This window comes from Cololabis saira, chromosome 3, assembly GCF_033807715.1.
Source record: "Cololabis saira isolate AMF1-May2022 chromosome 3, fColSai1.1, whole genome shotgun sequence".
Taxonomy (NCBI): domain Eukaryota; kingdom Metazoa; phylum Chordata; class Actinopteri; order Beloniformes; family Belonidae; genus Cololabis; species Cololabis saira.
In genome coordinates, this window is record NC_084589.1 from 45,919,325 (window position 1) to 45,935,680 (window position 16,356).

At 43.3% G+C, this 16,356-nt stretch overlaps 2 protein-coding genes across 5 annotated transcripts in view; both read left to right on the forward strand.

The window, feature by feature from the left end:
* Window positions 1-16,356, forward strand: part of LOC133440386 (NLR family CARD domain-containing protein 3-like) — a 290,643-nt gene that overhangs the window by 119,346 nt on the left and 154,941 nt on the right. The window lies entirely within an intron of this gene.
* The window catches only part of LOC133440385 (uncharacterized), a 38,824-nt gene that overhangs the window by 19,726 nt on the left and 2,742 nt on the right, over window positions 1-16,356 (forward strand). For 2 of the 3 annotated variants that reach the window (XM_061717637.1, XM_061717638.1), the window contains exons 18-19: window positions 12,175-12,204; window positions 13,371-13,400. In XM_061717637.1, the coding sequence (XP_061573621.1) occupies window positions 12,175-12,204; window positions 13,371-13,400 (60 nt within the window). Of the gene's footprint in view, window positions 1-6,181; window positions 6,796-12,174; window positions 12,205-13,370; window positions 13,401-16,356 lie in introns of those variants that run through there. The other variant, XM_061717639.1, reaches the window with a different exon arrangement.

The window sequence follows — 16,356 nt, forward strand, 5'->3', positions numbered from 1 at the left end:
TGGCCCATAGTCTCTCCAGCGTGTCCTGGGTCTTCCCCGGGGTCTCCTCCCGGAGGAACATGCCTGAAACACCTCCCTAGGGAGGCGTCCAGGAGGATCCGATTAGGGCTGAAACGATTCCTCGAATAATTCGAGTAATTTGATTACAAAAAATGATCGAGGAATTTTCTCTGCCACGAGGAATCGTTTAATTTTGCAGCTCAAAGCAGGTATTTCGCCCGGACTACATTTAATGCGGCACAGCGCGCTGACGCCACGCACGTAAATGGTAGAAGAAAGAGGCGGCGGATTTGTTTGGTTTTAGTAACATGCCGTGCTCAGGCAGTCTGCAATGGCCCAGATGGGAGACACATGTAGTTCAGTGCTTAACTTTTATTTTCAATCCACGCTATATTCTTCTGGTCCGTTATCCTATATGTTCCCCCTCTAAAGCCGGATTTATGGTTCCGCGTTAAATCGATGCAGAGCCTATGGCGTAGGCTCTGCGTTGTTGTAACGTGGAACCATGAATCAACCTTCACCCGGTACATACATAGGTTCCTCTAAACATCTGTTCCCGCTACAGTTTTGACTAAAAGACAATGTGCTCCAATACAGCAGGTCTCATAATTTTATTTTGAACACTGCCAAAACTCAAGATCTTAAAGATTAACTTAAAACTTAACTAGAACTTAAAATTTGCTTGACACAAATGAAAGTTCAATTGAAACACGTGGGAAAAACACCCAACCTTTTAAGTGATGTGTGTTATCAGGTCTAATGGCATTTCTAGGTTAGAAATAAGAAAATTTCTTGGTAAGATCCTTAGTTTTTTGAGTGAAGGCAGTGAATTTGGTCAACTGGTGTAAGTTCAGGGTTTTTAAATGCACAGCCATGAACCTACTGTATTATATAATTTAGTCTTAGTGATGTCAATTAACATCTAACATCTTATGTATATTTATAATTGCTCTTCAACTAAACAAAATTATGTTTTATCCGATGACTCGATTAATAGATGGAATTTTCAGTAGAATACTCTATTACTAAAATATTCGATAGCTGCAGCACTAGATCCGATACAGATGCCCAAGCCACCTCAGCTGACTCCTCTCAATGTGAAGGAGCAGCGGCTCGACTCCGAGCTCCTCCCGGGTGACCGAACTCCTCACCCTATCTCTAAGGGAGCGTCCAGCCACCCTGCGGAGGAAACTCATCTCGGCCGCTTGTATCCGCGATCTCGTCCTCTCGGTCACTTGCCAAAGTTCATGACCATAGGTGAGGGTAGGGGCGTAGATTGACCGGTAAATAGAGAGCTTCGCCTTTCGACTCAGCTCCTTCTTCACCACAACGGTCCGGTACATCGACCACATAACTGCGGACGCTGCACCGATCCGTCTGTCAATCTCACACTCCATCGTTCCCTCACTTGTGAACAAGCAACAAAATGATATCACCATACTATAATATGTAACAATATAATACTATAGTTTAACATCCCATGAGATTTCATAACTTAATATAATAATACACTATGAAACAATATATCATTATAATGCCAATAATAATAATTAGAATTAGAATTGGTAATTTATGTATTGCAATGAGGGGTGAGGTCAGACCGGGGCATCAGGGAAGCGAGCAGGAAGCCCCCACCAGACTCCAGTTGCCCAACCGGGAGCCCCAGAAACAGGCAGGTAGGAAGGCAGGGAAAGGAAAACCCTGCCCCCTCCTTATTTTTTTATTTTTATATATATATATATATATATATATATATATATATATATATATATATATATATATATATATATATATATATAAAAAAAAATTTCCTCTATTCCCCTTCCCCCCCTGATTAATTAGGGCCCGAGCAGTACTCGAGTTGAGGGGGGATGAGGGGGGATGAGGGGGGATGGCATCCCCCCTGAAATAAAAACGATCCAAATCACCCCCCCTGTAAAACTGCCACCCCCCCCCTTTCGATCCCTTATATCCTTTTATCAATGAATGTGGTTTTACTGCTATTTAAACATTTAGGGGGTTTTGTGCATATGAGTAAAATACTTTGGGAGAGAGGGCACGGACACATGCGATGACACAACATGATTTTTTTTTTTTTGGATCAACGTCAGTAAGGCTGATTTATGGTTCCGCGTTACACCAACGCAGAGCCTACAGCGTAGGTTATGCGGCGACGCGCACCCTACGCCGTAGGCTGTGCGTCAATTTAGCGCGGAATCATAATTCAGATTTAAGCGTCATACCAGCGCACGCAGGTGCAATTTCAGCGTCATGGCCAAGCGACCAGGACAAAGCTCTCTGAGGGACTTTGGGTTTTTCAAAAAGACAAAAAAAAAACGTCACAGGCAAGTCAAGAGTCATGAATCTCATGACTCATCTCAGTCATTACTTTAATTAGCCTACAACAGTCGCCAAAGGTGAAATCTCTGGACATAAAAACAAAGCTAACGTTGATGTTTGGAGCTTACGTTTTCTCTCTTGTTAACTAGCATTAGCTAGCTAACATAACATCTTCATTAGATCTAACTTAACGTCAGGTTTGACATTCACTAGGCTAATGTTAGATCTGAAAAAAAAAACATCAAGTGGAGTTAACGGGGGACCAGCGCGGCGGAGTTAACGGGGGACCAGCGCGGTGGAGTTAACGGGGACCAGCGTGGTCGAGAGGACGGGGGACCAGCACGGTGGAGTTAACGGGGGACCAGCGCGGTGGAGTTAACGGGGACCAGCGTGGTGGAGGAGTTAACGGGGGACCAGCGCGGTGGAGTTAACGGGGACCAGCGCGGTCGAGAGGACGGGGGACCAGCACGGTGGAGTTAACGGGGGACCAGCGCGGTGGAGTTAACGGGGGACCAGCGCGGTGGAGTTAACGGGGGACCAGCGCGGTGGAGTTAACGGGGGACCAGCGCGGTGGAGTTAACGGGGGACCAGCGCGGTGGAGTTAACGGGGACCAGCGCGGTGGAGTTAACGGGGACCAGCGCGGTGGAGTTAACGGGGACCAGCGTGGTGGAGGAGTTAAAGGGGGACCAGCGTGGTCGAGAGGACCGGGACCAGCGCGGTGGTGACCCGCACAACGGGGTATGAAAAGTCATCATTTACTGTTGTTCGGGCATTTGCAAAAGCCGGCATTTCCGAGGCGCCGCACGGCACAGAAAGTGACTCTGACAGCGAGGAAATTGGGATTGGCACAGCTGAATTAGCGGAGCTCTTTAATGCTGAAACAGAGGATGAGGACTTTGAAGGGTTTGATTAATGTAAAAACTGAAATAAAATACAATCAAACTAAGTTTTGCTCCCGCTCTACTTTTAAATAAGCACACTTGTGTGCTTGGGTATGTGGTCTGCGGCGCGTGTGTGTTTTGCGGCGCGCGTGTGTGCAGCTCCGTGTCTGTAGACGGTGCCTTTTAGGACAGTGCGCCGTATCTGTGGCCTGGCTCGCTGGCTGGCTGGCTGGCTGGCTGGCTGGCTGGCTGGCTGGCTGGATGGATGGATGGATGGATGGATGGATGGATGGATGGATGGATGGATGGATGGATGGATGGATGGATGGATGGATGGATGAGTGGCTGGATGGATGGATGAGTGGATGAGTGGATGAGTGGCTGGATGGATGGATGAGTGGATGGATGAGTGGATGAGTGGCTGGATGGATGGATGAGTGGATGAGTGGCTGGATGGATGAGTGGCTGGATGGATGAGTGGATGAGTGGCTGGATGGATGGATGGATGAGTGGCGCTGGAAAGCTAGGAATGAACTGTAGACAATCTGGCAACTGGAAGGTGGTAATGGGCCGGTATATAAGGGGAACTGATGATGATGGAAACCAGGTGTGGAGCTGGGCGGGGAAGCACAGGTGAAGGGAATGAGAGGGTGTCTGGCTGATGAGGGTGGCAGGATTTGGAATGACAGGAGAGTGAGTTAACAGTTAAAAACTCTATCCCCGACTGGGAAACCATGACACTAGTTGAGCTTTCTGCAACCAGTGCGGATGGAATTTATCAAGCTCTGATGAATAACCTGTCAAACCATGGCTTCTCTGATATTATTATGAAGGAGCGCTTTGTTTGCTTTGCTTCAGACGGAGCTTCTGTCATGCTTGGAAGTAAATCAGGTGTTGCAACCAAAATTGTTGAAAAGTTTCCCAACGTGATGGTGTGGCAGTGCATGAACCACCATCTTGAGTTGAGTGTTGGAGATGCTGTTGAGGAAATTACAGGGATGAATGATTTCCAGTTTTTCTTTGACAAAGTGTACAGTCTCTATCATGCATCTGCCAAAAACCGCCGTTAGCTCACTGAATGTTGTGAGGTTCTTGCAATACAGTGTCTGAACATAGGGAGAATTCTCAGCACTAGATGGGTGGCATCCAGTTATAGGACCATTAAAGCTGTATGGCAACAGTACCCTGCACTCCACAAGCAGTTTTTTGATGCCTCAGTTGATCCCAAAAGAAGCTCAACAGAGAGATGCATGTTCAGTGGTTTAGAAAATTGCCTTTCTAGTGCAATCTTTATCCAGAATCTTGGAGTCATGTATGATGCTTTAGAAGAGCTGTCTGAATTATCTCTCCCTTCAAGAAAGAAACATGATGCTCCCCAAGGCCGTAGCAAGTCTCAGTCGGCAGGTCCGCGTGTTAAAGTCAATGGCAGAGCAACCTGGACCAAGGGCAGAAGTGGCTCGGACAGCAGTGGGTTTGAAGCTATTCATAGGAGTGCCATTGACAAATAATTCAAGGTACAGCAGAGAAATAAACCACCAATGGTTTTTTCATGCCCTGGCTGCTAGTATTGAGACGAGAATGTGCTGTCTGCCTGGCAAACAGAGAAGCAAAGAGGAATACCAGAACTTTCTTAACAACATCAAAGTGCTGCAGCCGTCTAGCTGGCCAGATGTGTGTGGGGTTCGTTATGCGGAAAAGGAAATACAGGAACTCTGCTCCTTTTTCAAGCCTGATAATAGCAGACAAATTCAAAGAGGGATGGGGGAATATATTGACATGATCAGACTCAAAACTGTTGATGAACTGAAACCACCAGCACAAGAAGAGCTGAAACCTTTCCTTCAAGCAGTGAACACACTGGTCATCTCCACAGCTGAGTGTGAGCGTGGTTTTAGTCAAATGAACATTTTAACCACAGGTAGGAGCACCCTAGAGGTAAAAAGCATGTCAGCCTTGATTTTCATCAAGTGTGTTTGCCCTCCACTGAAAAAGTTCAAACCAGATGTCTATGTCAAGTCTTGGCTTCAGAGCCATTGCTTAGCTAACAATCCGAAACAAGAGCCCGAAAAATTGACAACAAAAAACATGATTACGAAAGTGTTTGGAAACTTCTATGAGTGGGGTAGGCAGCCATAGCCAAGTTCAGCAAAGTGACCACACAAGAGTTATCACTGCAAAAACTAAAAATCTTACCAGGAATATTTGTCTTATTTCTAGTTAAAATTTCTCATTTTTAGTCAAAAAATCTCATTACACTTAAAACAAGAGTCATCACCAGAAAAATAACTTATTTGACAATTTTCACCTGTTTCAAGTACATTTTCACTTGAAATAAGTTGAAAAATCTGCCAGTGGGACAAGATTTATCTTCTCATTACAATAAAAATAAATCTTGTTCCACTGGCAGATTTTTCTACTTATTTTAAGTGAAAATCTTGAAACAGGTGAAAATTACTGTTTTTTCCAGTGATGAGTCTTGTTTTAAGTGTAATGAGATATTTTTGACTAAAATTTTAACTTTTTAAGACAAATATTCTTGTTAAAATTTTGAGTTTTTGCAGTTATCCATTTTACTTATCCTGTGAAGGACAGAGGCATATTGATAAGTTCAGAAGACTGTTTTTTATTTTTGTGTTTTGATGTATTTGATGTAAGCTAAGTTCTTTATTTTCTGCAATGCAAATTACAAAAACAGAAATGTCATACATTCTGGATTCATTACAAATCAACTGAAATATTGCAAGCCTTTTATTATAAATATATAAATATCCTATCTCAAAAAATTTGAATATTCTGGGAATCTTAATCTTAAACTGTAAGCCATAATCAGCAATTTAAAATAATAAAAGGCTTGCAATATTTCAGTTGATTTGTAATGAATCCAGAATGTACGACATTTTAGTTTTTTTAATTGCATTACAGAAAATAAAGAACTTTATCACAATATTCTAATTTTCAGTCCGCGTGCTGGCTGCAAACATTCAGCACGCGGTTCTGTCGGCTCCACGGGAGTGACTATTTTCTGGCCACACCCACACTCCCAGCTCTGGCCCGGAGTCTTCCTCTTCACCTGTGGAGCCAGCCGCTCACAGCACTGCCCCCCTCTCCAGCTTCCCCCACAGGTCACAGTCATCATTGCCACCCCCACCAGATAATTCTTCCATAAAACCAGCTACATCTGGCGCCACCCACACACCAGATCCTCAACCAATTCATCCCCTGGTCACCGCCCGTTTTCCCCGTCAGATCCACAGACCCACTGGTTTTAACAGAGACAATCTTGTTTTTATCAACCCGGTACGTTGTGGTCGTGAGCGCACGTCCAACACAGACATTAACTTGGCTGTGTTGAACGTGCGCTCTCTTTTAAACAAAACCTTTATTTTAAATGATCTTATTGTGCATCACAAACTTGATGGTATTCTTTTAACAGAGACATGGCTTGGCACGGACGCTGCATTTTCCCTCATCCAGGCTTCTCCACCAAATTTTAATTTTTTATTTACTACACGGGGTGTTAGAAAGGGAGGCGGCACAGCTTCAATTTTTAAAAACATATTAGCTACAAAGGAGGTCCCTTTTAACAACTACTCCTCGTTTGAACACCTTGCCTTTGTTTTTAGCAGTCCTCCTATTCTTTGTTTAACTGTTTATAGACCACCCCATCACTCCACTGTTTTTATCAGTGAATTTTCAGAGCTTTTATCAATCATACATACCACTTACAACAGAATTTTAATAACTGGTGATTTTAATCTACACATTGACAATACCTCCGACCCACTGTCGAGAGAATTTTTAAACCTTTTAAACTGCATGGATTTTACCCAACATGTCACACAGCCGACTCACAACAGAGGACACACCCTGGACCTAGTCATAACCTATGGCCTGTCCACCGGTGTGTCCTCTGTTGTCGATCTGGCTATGTCTGACCATTACTGCGTGTTTTTTAACGTCACCAGTCTTAATCATCAGGAAGCCTCGATGAGAACGGTGAGGAAACGCTACCTAACTCCTGAAGTGGCTGCAAATTTTATTGAGATTTTACAGAGCACTCCTGCTGATGTTTTACCTGCATCATGTGATTTTATTGTTGATAATTTTAACAGGAAACTAGAATCCACTCTGAACTCAGTTGCTCCACTTTTAACAAAAACCATAAAAACTAAGCCTACACCCCCATGGAGAACTGAGGAAGTCAAAAAATCAAAAAGAAAATGCAGGAGTGCTGAGAGAAGGTGGAGAAAAAGCAAACTTACAATACATTATCAGATATTTCGTGATCAACTCAAATCCTACAATAAAACCGTCAAACAAGCAAGAATTGCCCATTTCTCAAAACTCATTACAGACAATAAAAACAATTCTAAATTTCTTTTCTCCACCTTCGATCTTTTAACAAATGTACATTTTAAGAATTCCTCACAACCACCAACAGACAATCTTTGTGAGGATTTTGCAGACCACTTCAGAAGTAAAATTGACAACATTAGGTCCAGTCTTTTACCACATCAAAATGTCATTTTTAACACATCTGGACAGTTGCTTTTACCCGAGGAAACACTGGAGAGTTTTGCCCTGGTTGATGCGAGGACACTTGGTCGAGTTTTCTCCCAGGTAAACCCAACAACCTGCCTTTTAGATCCCATTCCCACATCACTTTTAAAGACATTTTATGAATTCTTTGAGGAACATATTTTAAATATAGTAAATTACTCTCTTCAGACGGGTGTCTTCCCTGCCGCCTTTAAAATGGCGGTGGTGAAGCCCCTTCTGAAGAAGAGTAATTTAGATCACAGCATTTTTAATAACTACAGACCTGTATCCAACTTACCCTTTTTAAGTAAGATTTTAGAAAAGCTGGTTTTTAACCAAGTAAATTATTTTTTAATAAGAAACAATATTTCAGAGAAATTTCAGTCTGGCTTTAGGATGAACCACAGCACCGAGACAGCCCTTTTAAAGATTTTAAATGACATCAGGTGCAATTTAGATAACCGCAAACTGACAGTCTTGGTTCTACTGGATCTTAGTGCCGCCTTCGATACAGTAGACCATCACATTTTATTAAACAGACTGAAGCACCTGGTGGGCCTCTCTGGTACTGTTTTTAACTGGTTCCGCTCCTATCTCACAGATCGATCTTTCTTTGTAAGTTTGGATACATGTTCCTCCAGAATGCATGAAATTAAGTGTGGGGTCCCCCAAGGGTCAATTTTAGGTCCGCTTCTTTTTAACCTTTACATGCTTCCCTTGGGGGACGTCATCAGGAGACACGGCATCAGCTTCCACAGTTACGCTGACGACACACAGCTGTACATCGCCGTGTCTCCTGATGACACAGGGCCACTTGATGCCCTTTTTAACTGTATTTTAGATATTAAGTCATGGATGGCAGATAATTTCCTACAGCTCAACCAGGACAAAACAGAGGTTTTAGTTATTGGTCCTGAAGGCCGGAGAGAGAAACTTTTACCAAAACTACAAGATTTTAAACCTTCGCAACGTGTAAAGAACCTGGGTGTTATTTTTGACTCTGAGCTCACTTTTATTCCACACATAAACAATATCACGAAAATAGGTTTTTACCATCTTAAGAACATAGCCAGAGTCCGCCCGTTTCTCTCTCAGGCCAGCACGGAGGTGCTGATGCATGCTTTTATCTCTAGTCGTTTAGATTATTGTAATGCCCTGCTCTCTGGTCTTCCTAAAAAGAGTATTAAGAACTTACAGCTATTACAGAACTCAGCCGCTCGCGTGCTGACGAGGACCAGAGGGCGGGAGCACATTACACCTGTTTTAAAATCGCTGCATTGGCTCCCCGTCCGTTTCAGGATTGATTTTAAGGTTCTTTTACTGGTTTTTAAGTGTCTTAACGGTCTTGGGCCATCTTATTTATCTGATCTGCTTTTACTGTATCAACCCTCACGGACCCTGAGGTCCTCTGGTACCGGCCTTTTAACCATTCCCCGAACCGCGACCAAAACCCACGGTGAGGCTGCATTCAGCCATTATGGCCCCTCTTTATGGAACAGCCTGCCAGAGAACCTCAGGACCGCAGAGAATGTTGATATTTTTAAAAGGAGGCTCAAGACACACCTTTTTAGTTTGGCTTTTATCTGATCTCATTTACCTAGTGTTTTTAGCTATGTATTGTGTGTACTTCTTTAGCTCTTTTATCATCTCTAAAACTTTAATCCATTTTAGTGACTTTTTACTTTATGTTATTTATTATTCATCTTAAGTTTTATATATATTTCTCTAAAATTTTACACTTTTAGGCATTTTTTTACTTTCTTTTAATCTTTTTTAGCTCCAGTGTTTCCTCAGGGGGGTCGTTCACACTGGGAGGTGTGTCTGCTCCGCCCATGGGGGTGTCGTCATGGGGATCCCTCAGGCCTGGGTAGCTGGGGGGGGGCTCCACCTTCTGTGTGGGGTCTGCCCCGGTCTGTCCGGGTTGGGGGGGTCTCTGTGGGGATGCTTCTGGTGGTCGTGGTCGGTGATGCCTCTCGGTGTGGACGGCCACCCATAGGTAGTGTTTTCCTCACCTGGATCGTTAGTGCTAAGCCATGTCACCAGTCCACTTATTGTGTGTGTGTGTGTGTGTGTGGGTGTGGGCGTGTGAGTGTGTGCACAGGTATATGAGTGTGAGTGAGTGTGTGTGTACGCGTGGGGGGTGGGGTCGTATGGAATGTTTTAAATTGTGTTTTTTTTATTGTTATTTTATTCTGCATGTAAAGCACCATGTGTTGCATTTTATATTGTATGATTTGGCGCTATACAAATAAATAAAGTTTAAGTTTTAAGTTTAAGTAAAGCGTACAGAAGGCTGCATTTAACTACTGCTATTCCTGCAGTGTTTCTGCAGGTGTTTTGGTCAGTGCTATTTTGTATTATTTGTAATATTTTCAGATTTTGTAAATTGTTTCATTTGTTTTCAACAATTTTCACTTGAATTAAAATGGACTTGACTTGACATGAGAGGATTCATATGTTAATTTACAGTGTTTTGTGGGGTTTTGTTTTGAATTGTAATAGATGAATTCCCAATAGATTTACAAGTACCATGAGGAAAAGTTACACTTGATTGATCCTAGTGGTAAAATGTGTCTTTTGCATTTGACCCTAACTATTAAGAGCAGTGGAGCTATGGCAGCCCGGGGACCAACTCCATATCTGAGGTGCCTTGTTCAAGAGCAATGACAGAAGTATCTGACACCTAACATCTATAACATGCATATTGTTTTAGGAGTATAATAATTATCTTTGTGCTTTAATAATAATCAAAGGGGTACACAGTTGGTGTCCCACCCTCTGCGCTGTCATCAGCACAAATTACCTGTCCCCATATGAAAAAATCCACCATCCCCCCTGATTTTTTTTACAACTCGAGTACTGGGCCCGAGCACTTACAGTGCGAAGGCCCTATTGTATCTGTAGGAATTTTTATTTTTATTCTTCTGACAAAAGGAGGGCCTTTTAGCCCCCCTAAACGTGCCCCAAAAGTCACCAAATTTTGCACCAAGCCAGACCTGGCCTAAAATTTGATATGTCATGGTTTGCATTAATGGGCGTGGCAAAATGGCTCAACAGCGCCCCCTAGAAAACGCCATGGCCGAACCCGAACAGGAAGTCGGCCATTTTGAATTAATCATGTAATTTTTGCGCAATTTATGCCATTTCTTCGGCAGTTAATACGGCCCGAATCGTAACGTGCACCCAGGTGTGTTATACATCAAAATGCGCGTCTCCATCCTGCGACAACGTGCATTACTTTTCTCTTTCAAAAGCGTTACCGTGGCGACGCTAGACGCCTTGGGCGTGGCAAGATGGCTCAACAGCGCCCCCTAGAAAACTTTTCTCTGCCATAACTTTTGAATGGAATTTACATAAAGACTCGTAGGTGGTGTCAATATTTGATAGTCCCTAATTTTGGGCATAACTTTTGAATGGTTTGACATTTGAGAGTCGTGGGTGGTGTCATCTGACTCGGTTTTGAGTACTTGACCTTCATTGGCATGAATTAGCCCCGCCCCTTCTTCTGATTGGTTGATATGTGGTACTTCCGATTTACTGCAATAACTTTTGAATGGTTTGACATAAAGACTCGCGGGTGGTGTCATCGGACATGGTTTTGAGTCCTTGACCATAATTGGTGAAAATCAACCCTGCCCCTTCTTCTGATTGGTCGATATTTCAAAGTTCTTATTTTCTGCCATAACTTTTGAATGGTTTGACATAGAAAGTCGTGGGTGGTGTCATTTCTGATATGCTTATGGGGGGCGGTGGCCATGAGTGCGAGGGCCCGTTCATTGCTGCTTGCAGCTTTAATTTTGTTTAATTCTTTCTGATGTGATTGAGATTCAGGGGGGATCGCATCTTGGACTGCAACCAGACCCAGAGGAGGCTGCTGGTCCATTGTGGATCTAACCTCCTGTGCTTCATATATTCAATGAATGAACGAATGAACGAATGAACGAATGAATGAATGAATGAATGAATGAATGAATGAATGAATGAATGAATGAATGAATGAAAATGGGAAAGCTTCTCCTCAGGGTCTTGGAGTTGCCCAGATTGGAGAAGCACAGGAGACCTTTTTTAAATAGCATGCATTTGTTCTGCTGCTAATGTTGGTGACGGACCACTGTGATGGCCCTGGGTTGGTCTGGAAGTCAGAGGATGACACTTTGGTAGGATCAGGCAGCTTGTGCTAGCAGCAGCAGGTCCTCTGGGCTAGCTGGGCCTCCGGATCACCAAGAATTTGCAAGAAGGAGGTGATTTGTAAGATTATCAGGGCAAGTAGGCGGGGCCCGAGAACAGCGGAGAGGGATGTAGGGCCTGCTAGCTCAGATAAACTAAAGTAGTTCAAACATTCAAGTTATATCCACCTGCGTTTTGGTATATAAACCAAAACATGAAACTTTCATGCTTCTATTTTCATTTCAGGTGACTATCCAAAGTCTGGACCTTCCAAAGGTGAGAAATCATGTGGAGAGAATTTGGTGGAAAATAAAATATTTCAAATCATGACATAACCGTACATGAGTCTCAAATCGCTTAATTCCAATGAATGCATTTTAGTTTGATAATGATAATTTGATGATAAAAAAAACACTAAAACCTGCTTGAGCTTGAAAAATGTGATATTTCATGTATGCACTAATGGGCGTGGCCTAATGACCCAACAGCGCCCCCTAGAAAACTTTGTGCCTCAAGCCCCACAATACGGTTTGACGTACATGCACGAAAATCACTACACACCCGTATCATGTCGCAACTTAAAGAGAAGTCTCTTGGCACCATGGCCGAAACCGAACACGAAGTCGGCCATTTTACATTAATCGTGTAATTTTGCCGCAATTTATGCCATTTCTTCGGGAAATGGACCGTAACGTGCACCCAGGTGTGTTGTACATCAAAATGTGCGTCTCGATCCTACGACGACGAGAATTATTTTTCTCAGTCAAAAGCGTTACCGTGGCGACAATAGATGCCAAAAAGCGCGCCCCCCCTTCATCTGGTTGGTCAATATTTGATAGTTCCTACTTTCTGCCATAACTTTTGAATGGTTTGATATAAAGAGTCGAGGGTGGTGTCATCTGACTCGGTATTGAGTACTTGACCTTCATTGGCATGAATTTGCCCCGCCCCTTTTTCTGATTGGTCTATATTTGATAGATCCTATTTTCTGCCATAACTTTTGAATGGTATGACATACAGAGTCGTCGGTGGTGTCATCGGACTCGGTTTTGACTCCTTCACTCCTTCACCTTCATTGAATTAGCCCTGTCCCTTCTTCTGATTGGTCGATATGTGATAGTTCCGATTTTCTTGACATAGAGAGTCGTGGCTGGTTTCATCCGCTAAATGTCCAGGCCTGAAGAATCTACATGCAAGTCATACAAGCTTCCACTGCAGCCTGAACGTGCACAAGGGTGCGAGGGCCCGTTCATCGCTGCTTGCAGCTTTAATTTATCTTTTTAATGCTAAACTAAACTTAATCTTTGGAATCAATTGGTTTGCACATTTAACTGCTACATCAGGTTGGATAATTCAAAAGGGTATTGTTTCTTTAGCTGCAACAGTAACACTGAAGACAATTGGAAAAATTAACTAAATAAATGTACTTTATATTTTTACAGAAGCCACTAGTGTCAGAACTGCAGCTCATGGTAAGTTGGGAAGTTTTCTCTCTTTTCTCTGAGTTTGTAATACAGTATTGATGTCCTCAGTGGTGGGCAGGGCCTGGTCGGGCAACGTTTTTCTTGACAGTCTTCCAGGTAGAAGTGGCGTAATTCAGTCTTCAAAAAATTATGTTTTGCTCAGCTCAGCCAAAAGAGTAGTTTGAATTTGTTCGGCTAAGTTCGTCCCTGCCGAGACTATGACCCTCAACCCCCGGTGTGAAACACCAGCACCAAATCGGCCACTGTGAATCGTGGCCGTGTGGTCTCACAGATGGCGCCGTATAGCCGTTTAAGCCTGATTTGAAACTCGACAGGCCCAAAAGTTTTGAGGGGAAGCCCTCTTGCCCCCGACGGGACATTTGCTGCTGGATACACGATGGACTCCTGGAAGACATGGATGATTGTGTGTCTGTCCATACTGTCGGTCGAGGATGGCGAAGATGCGTTCATAATTGGATTTCTGATAACAGGATTTCTGTGTTTTGGAGCTGGCGGTTACCTGGCATACCAAATAATTCAGAAACAGTCAACAGATATTCTGGCCCTTTCAGAGCTGCCTGATGTGTCTGAAGAGATAAGTTGTGCGACCAACACTCAGACTCAAACGTTGAGCGAGCGAAATTGCAAATTGGATGCGATTCTTGAACAGAATTGCAGGCTAACTGCGGTTTTGGAACTCATTGGCAGGATGGAAAAGACCTTGGAGAAGTTGGAAAATCGGCTTGGCGGGAATTGACCAAACATTCATGTGTTTGGAGTCGTTCATTTGAGATGAATTAGAGACTTTAAGGCAGACGGAAAATGACTGGAGTCTGCCTGGCCCAAATGCAATTTGTTGATTCTACAATCTGACCTTGACAGAGCAGCTTGGCAGGCCGCTCTAGTCACAATCTCCCTGGAGGAATGAAAACAAGACGCACTGCTTCCACTAGCCCTCCCGTTCCCCTCATGACACCTGTGGACCTGTATCCGAATTATACCGAGCCACCTAGTAACATCAACACACACATGCACATAGTGATAAATACACCTCCCTCATAATTCAATGCTTTCTCTGGCTCCCCCCATATAACCCCTCCTAACACAGCTACAAACAGTTGGAGAGCCGCGCCATAAAGGTGCTCACTTTGATGGCCTGTGCCTGGAATTTTTCAACAACTTTATAACTTTTTACCCCAAAACAACTGGTATGATGCCTTCCAGTCAGGTTTTAGACAGCACCACAGCACTGGCCACTTTGGCTCTGACCAAAGTGTTTCATGACATATGTCTGAATAGAGATGGTGGAAAGGTTTCAGTCTTAATTTTATTAGATCTCAGTGCTGCATTTGATACAGTTGACCACAATACACAATAAACTGGGTGGGTCTTTCTGGAACTCAAGTCCAAAACATAAAATTTACCACAACATTTATACAAACCCTAATTCAATAAGAAAAGCATAAATATATACACAATTTCAATGATTCACACCTCCTTTTTAAACTATATTCACTTGAGTACATTACAAAGACAAGTGTCTATGTATGAAAGGAGCCTCTCATGACAGTCGTTCACAAGCAAGAATGAGGAGCCAAATGAATGAGAGCGAGCTAAAGTGTATAAAAAAAGTTTGAACGTTAGATATCCTGTCTTTGTATTCATGTCACACCAGGGTGTGAGGTTCTTTGGATACCAGCAATTGATTTGTTTCCACTGTTAAAAAAACGACAACCGTCCAAGTAGAGTTTAAATAATTTATTAAAACTATTAAAACACCAGAGTAAAATGCTTAGAAGAACACAATAGAAATGCTAAAAAGGGGCTTAAAGTCCACAATTAAAAAGGATAAAATAGTCCAAGGCTCAGGAGGCAGTCCAAGTATTCAATATTCAAAAAGGTAATTGTTTCAGAAAGAAAGGGGAAAGGGGGGGGGGGTCCTGTGTCCGTCGGCTCCCAGCTCCGGCCCTGCAGAAACGCCCTGGCTCCTTCCCTCGAGCAGCTGCTTTACTTATCGTTTGTCAGGCGTTGAACCAAGTCTTTTGCTGCTCTGGCTCGTCCTCTCACGCCTGCCCGGACTCTCGCCGTAGCCTCTCTGTCGGTCCGCGTCCGTCACCAAACCGTTTTCTTCCAACGTGGTAAGAACTCCGTCCTGCTGCTCGTGTCGCGTCTCGTGTCCCTTCTCTGCCGTACCTGCTGTCCCTTTCCTCCCCTGCTCACCTGTGCGCAATCAATTAAAACCCATCACTTGTCCGTCTGCACCAATCGTGCTCTGTGGGGTGTGTCACACAATCAGTTTTCCAGGTGTCCCTCATCAGTTCAGTTTTTGATCCAGTAAAACCAATAAAACCACAATAAGAACACAATCATGCAAGAATATAAAACATGCAATCATAAAAATCATGATAATATAAAGCAAAGATAAAAACCCACACAATGTATGAAAACAAATCAGGATCAAATGATAAAATAACTGATGACAGTCTCACTGTGACATTCAGTTGACTAAAAGTTGACGAGGATTATCAGATCATTTTATTCTGTTTTTATTTACGGTTCATATTCATTTCATATTTCAGGTAAACTTACCACATTCACTAAAGCTTGAATTATGGTTCTGCGTCAAACCAACGGCGTCACCGTGACGCCGTCGTGAACCCTTCAGACTTCTCCGTCACTCCATTTCGCCGCGGTGCAGTTCCCCCCGTGACCGCTAATTCGCGATCTTTTCCTGAATGGTTTATCCGACTTTTTCCGGTCACAGTGAATCAAAGAGATAAGGACAACTATCGTGCAAAAAAAACAAAACAAAAATCACACATACACGAAGAAAAGAGCGCTGAAAGTTCACGACTGCTTCAAACCGGAAACCGGAAATGCGTTGCTACCAAGCGAACCAATCACAGCCCTCTCGGTCTGTGTTTGGTCTGCGTCGCCTCGACGCGTAGTTACAATTTTTGGGAGG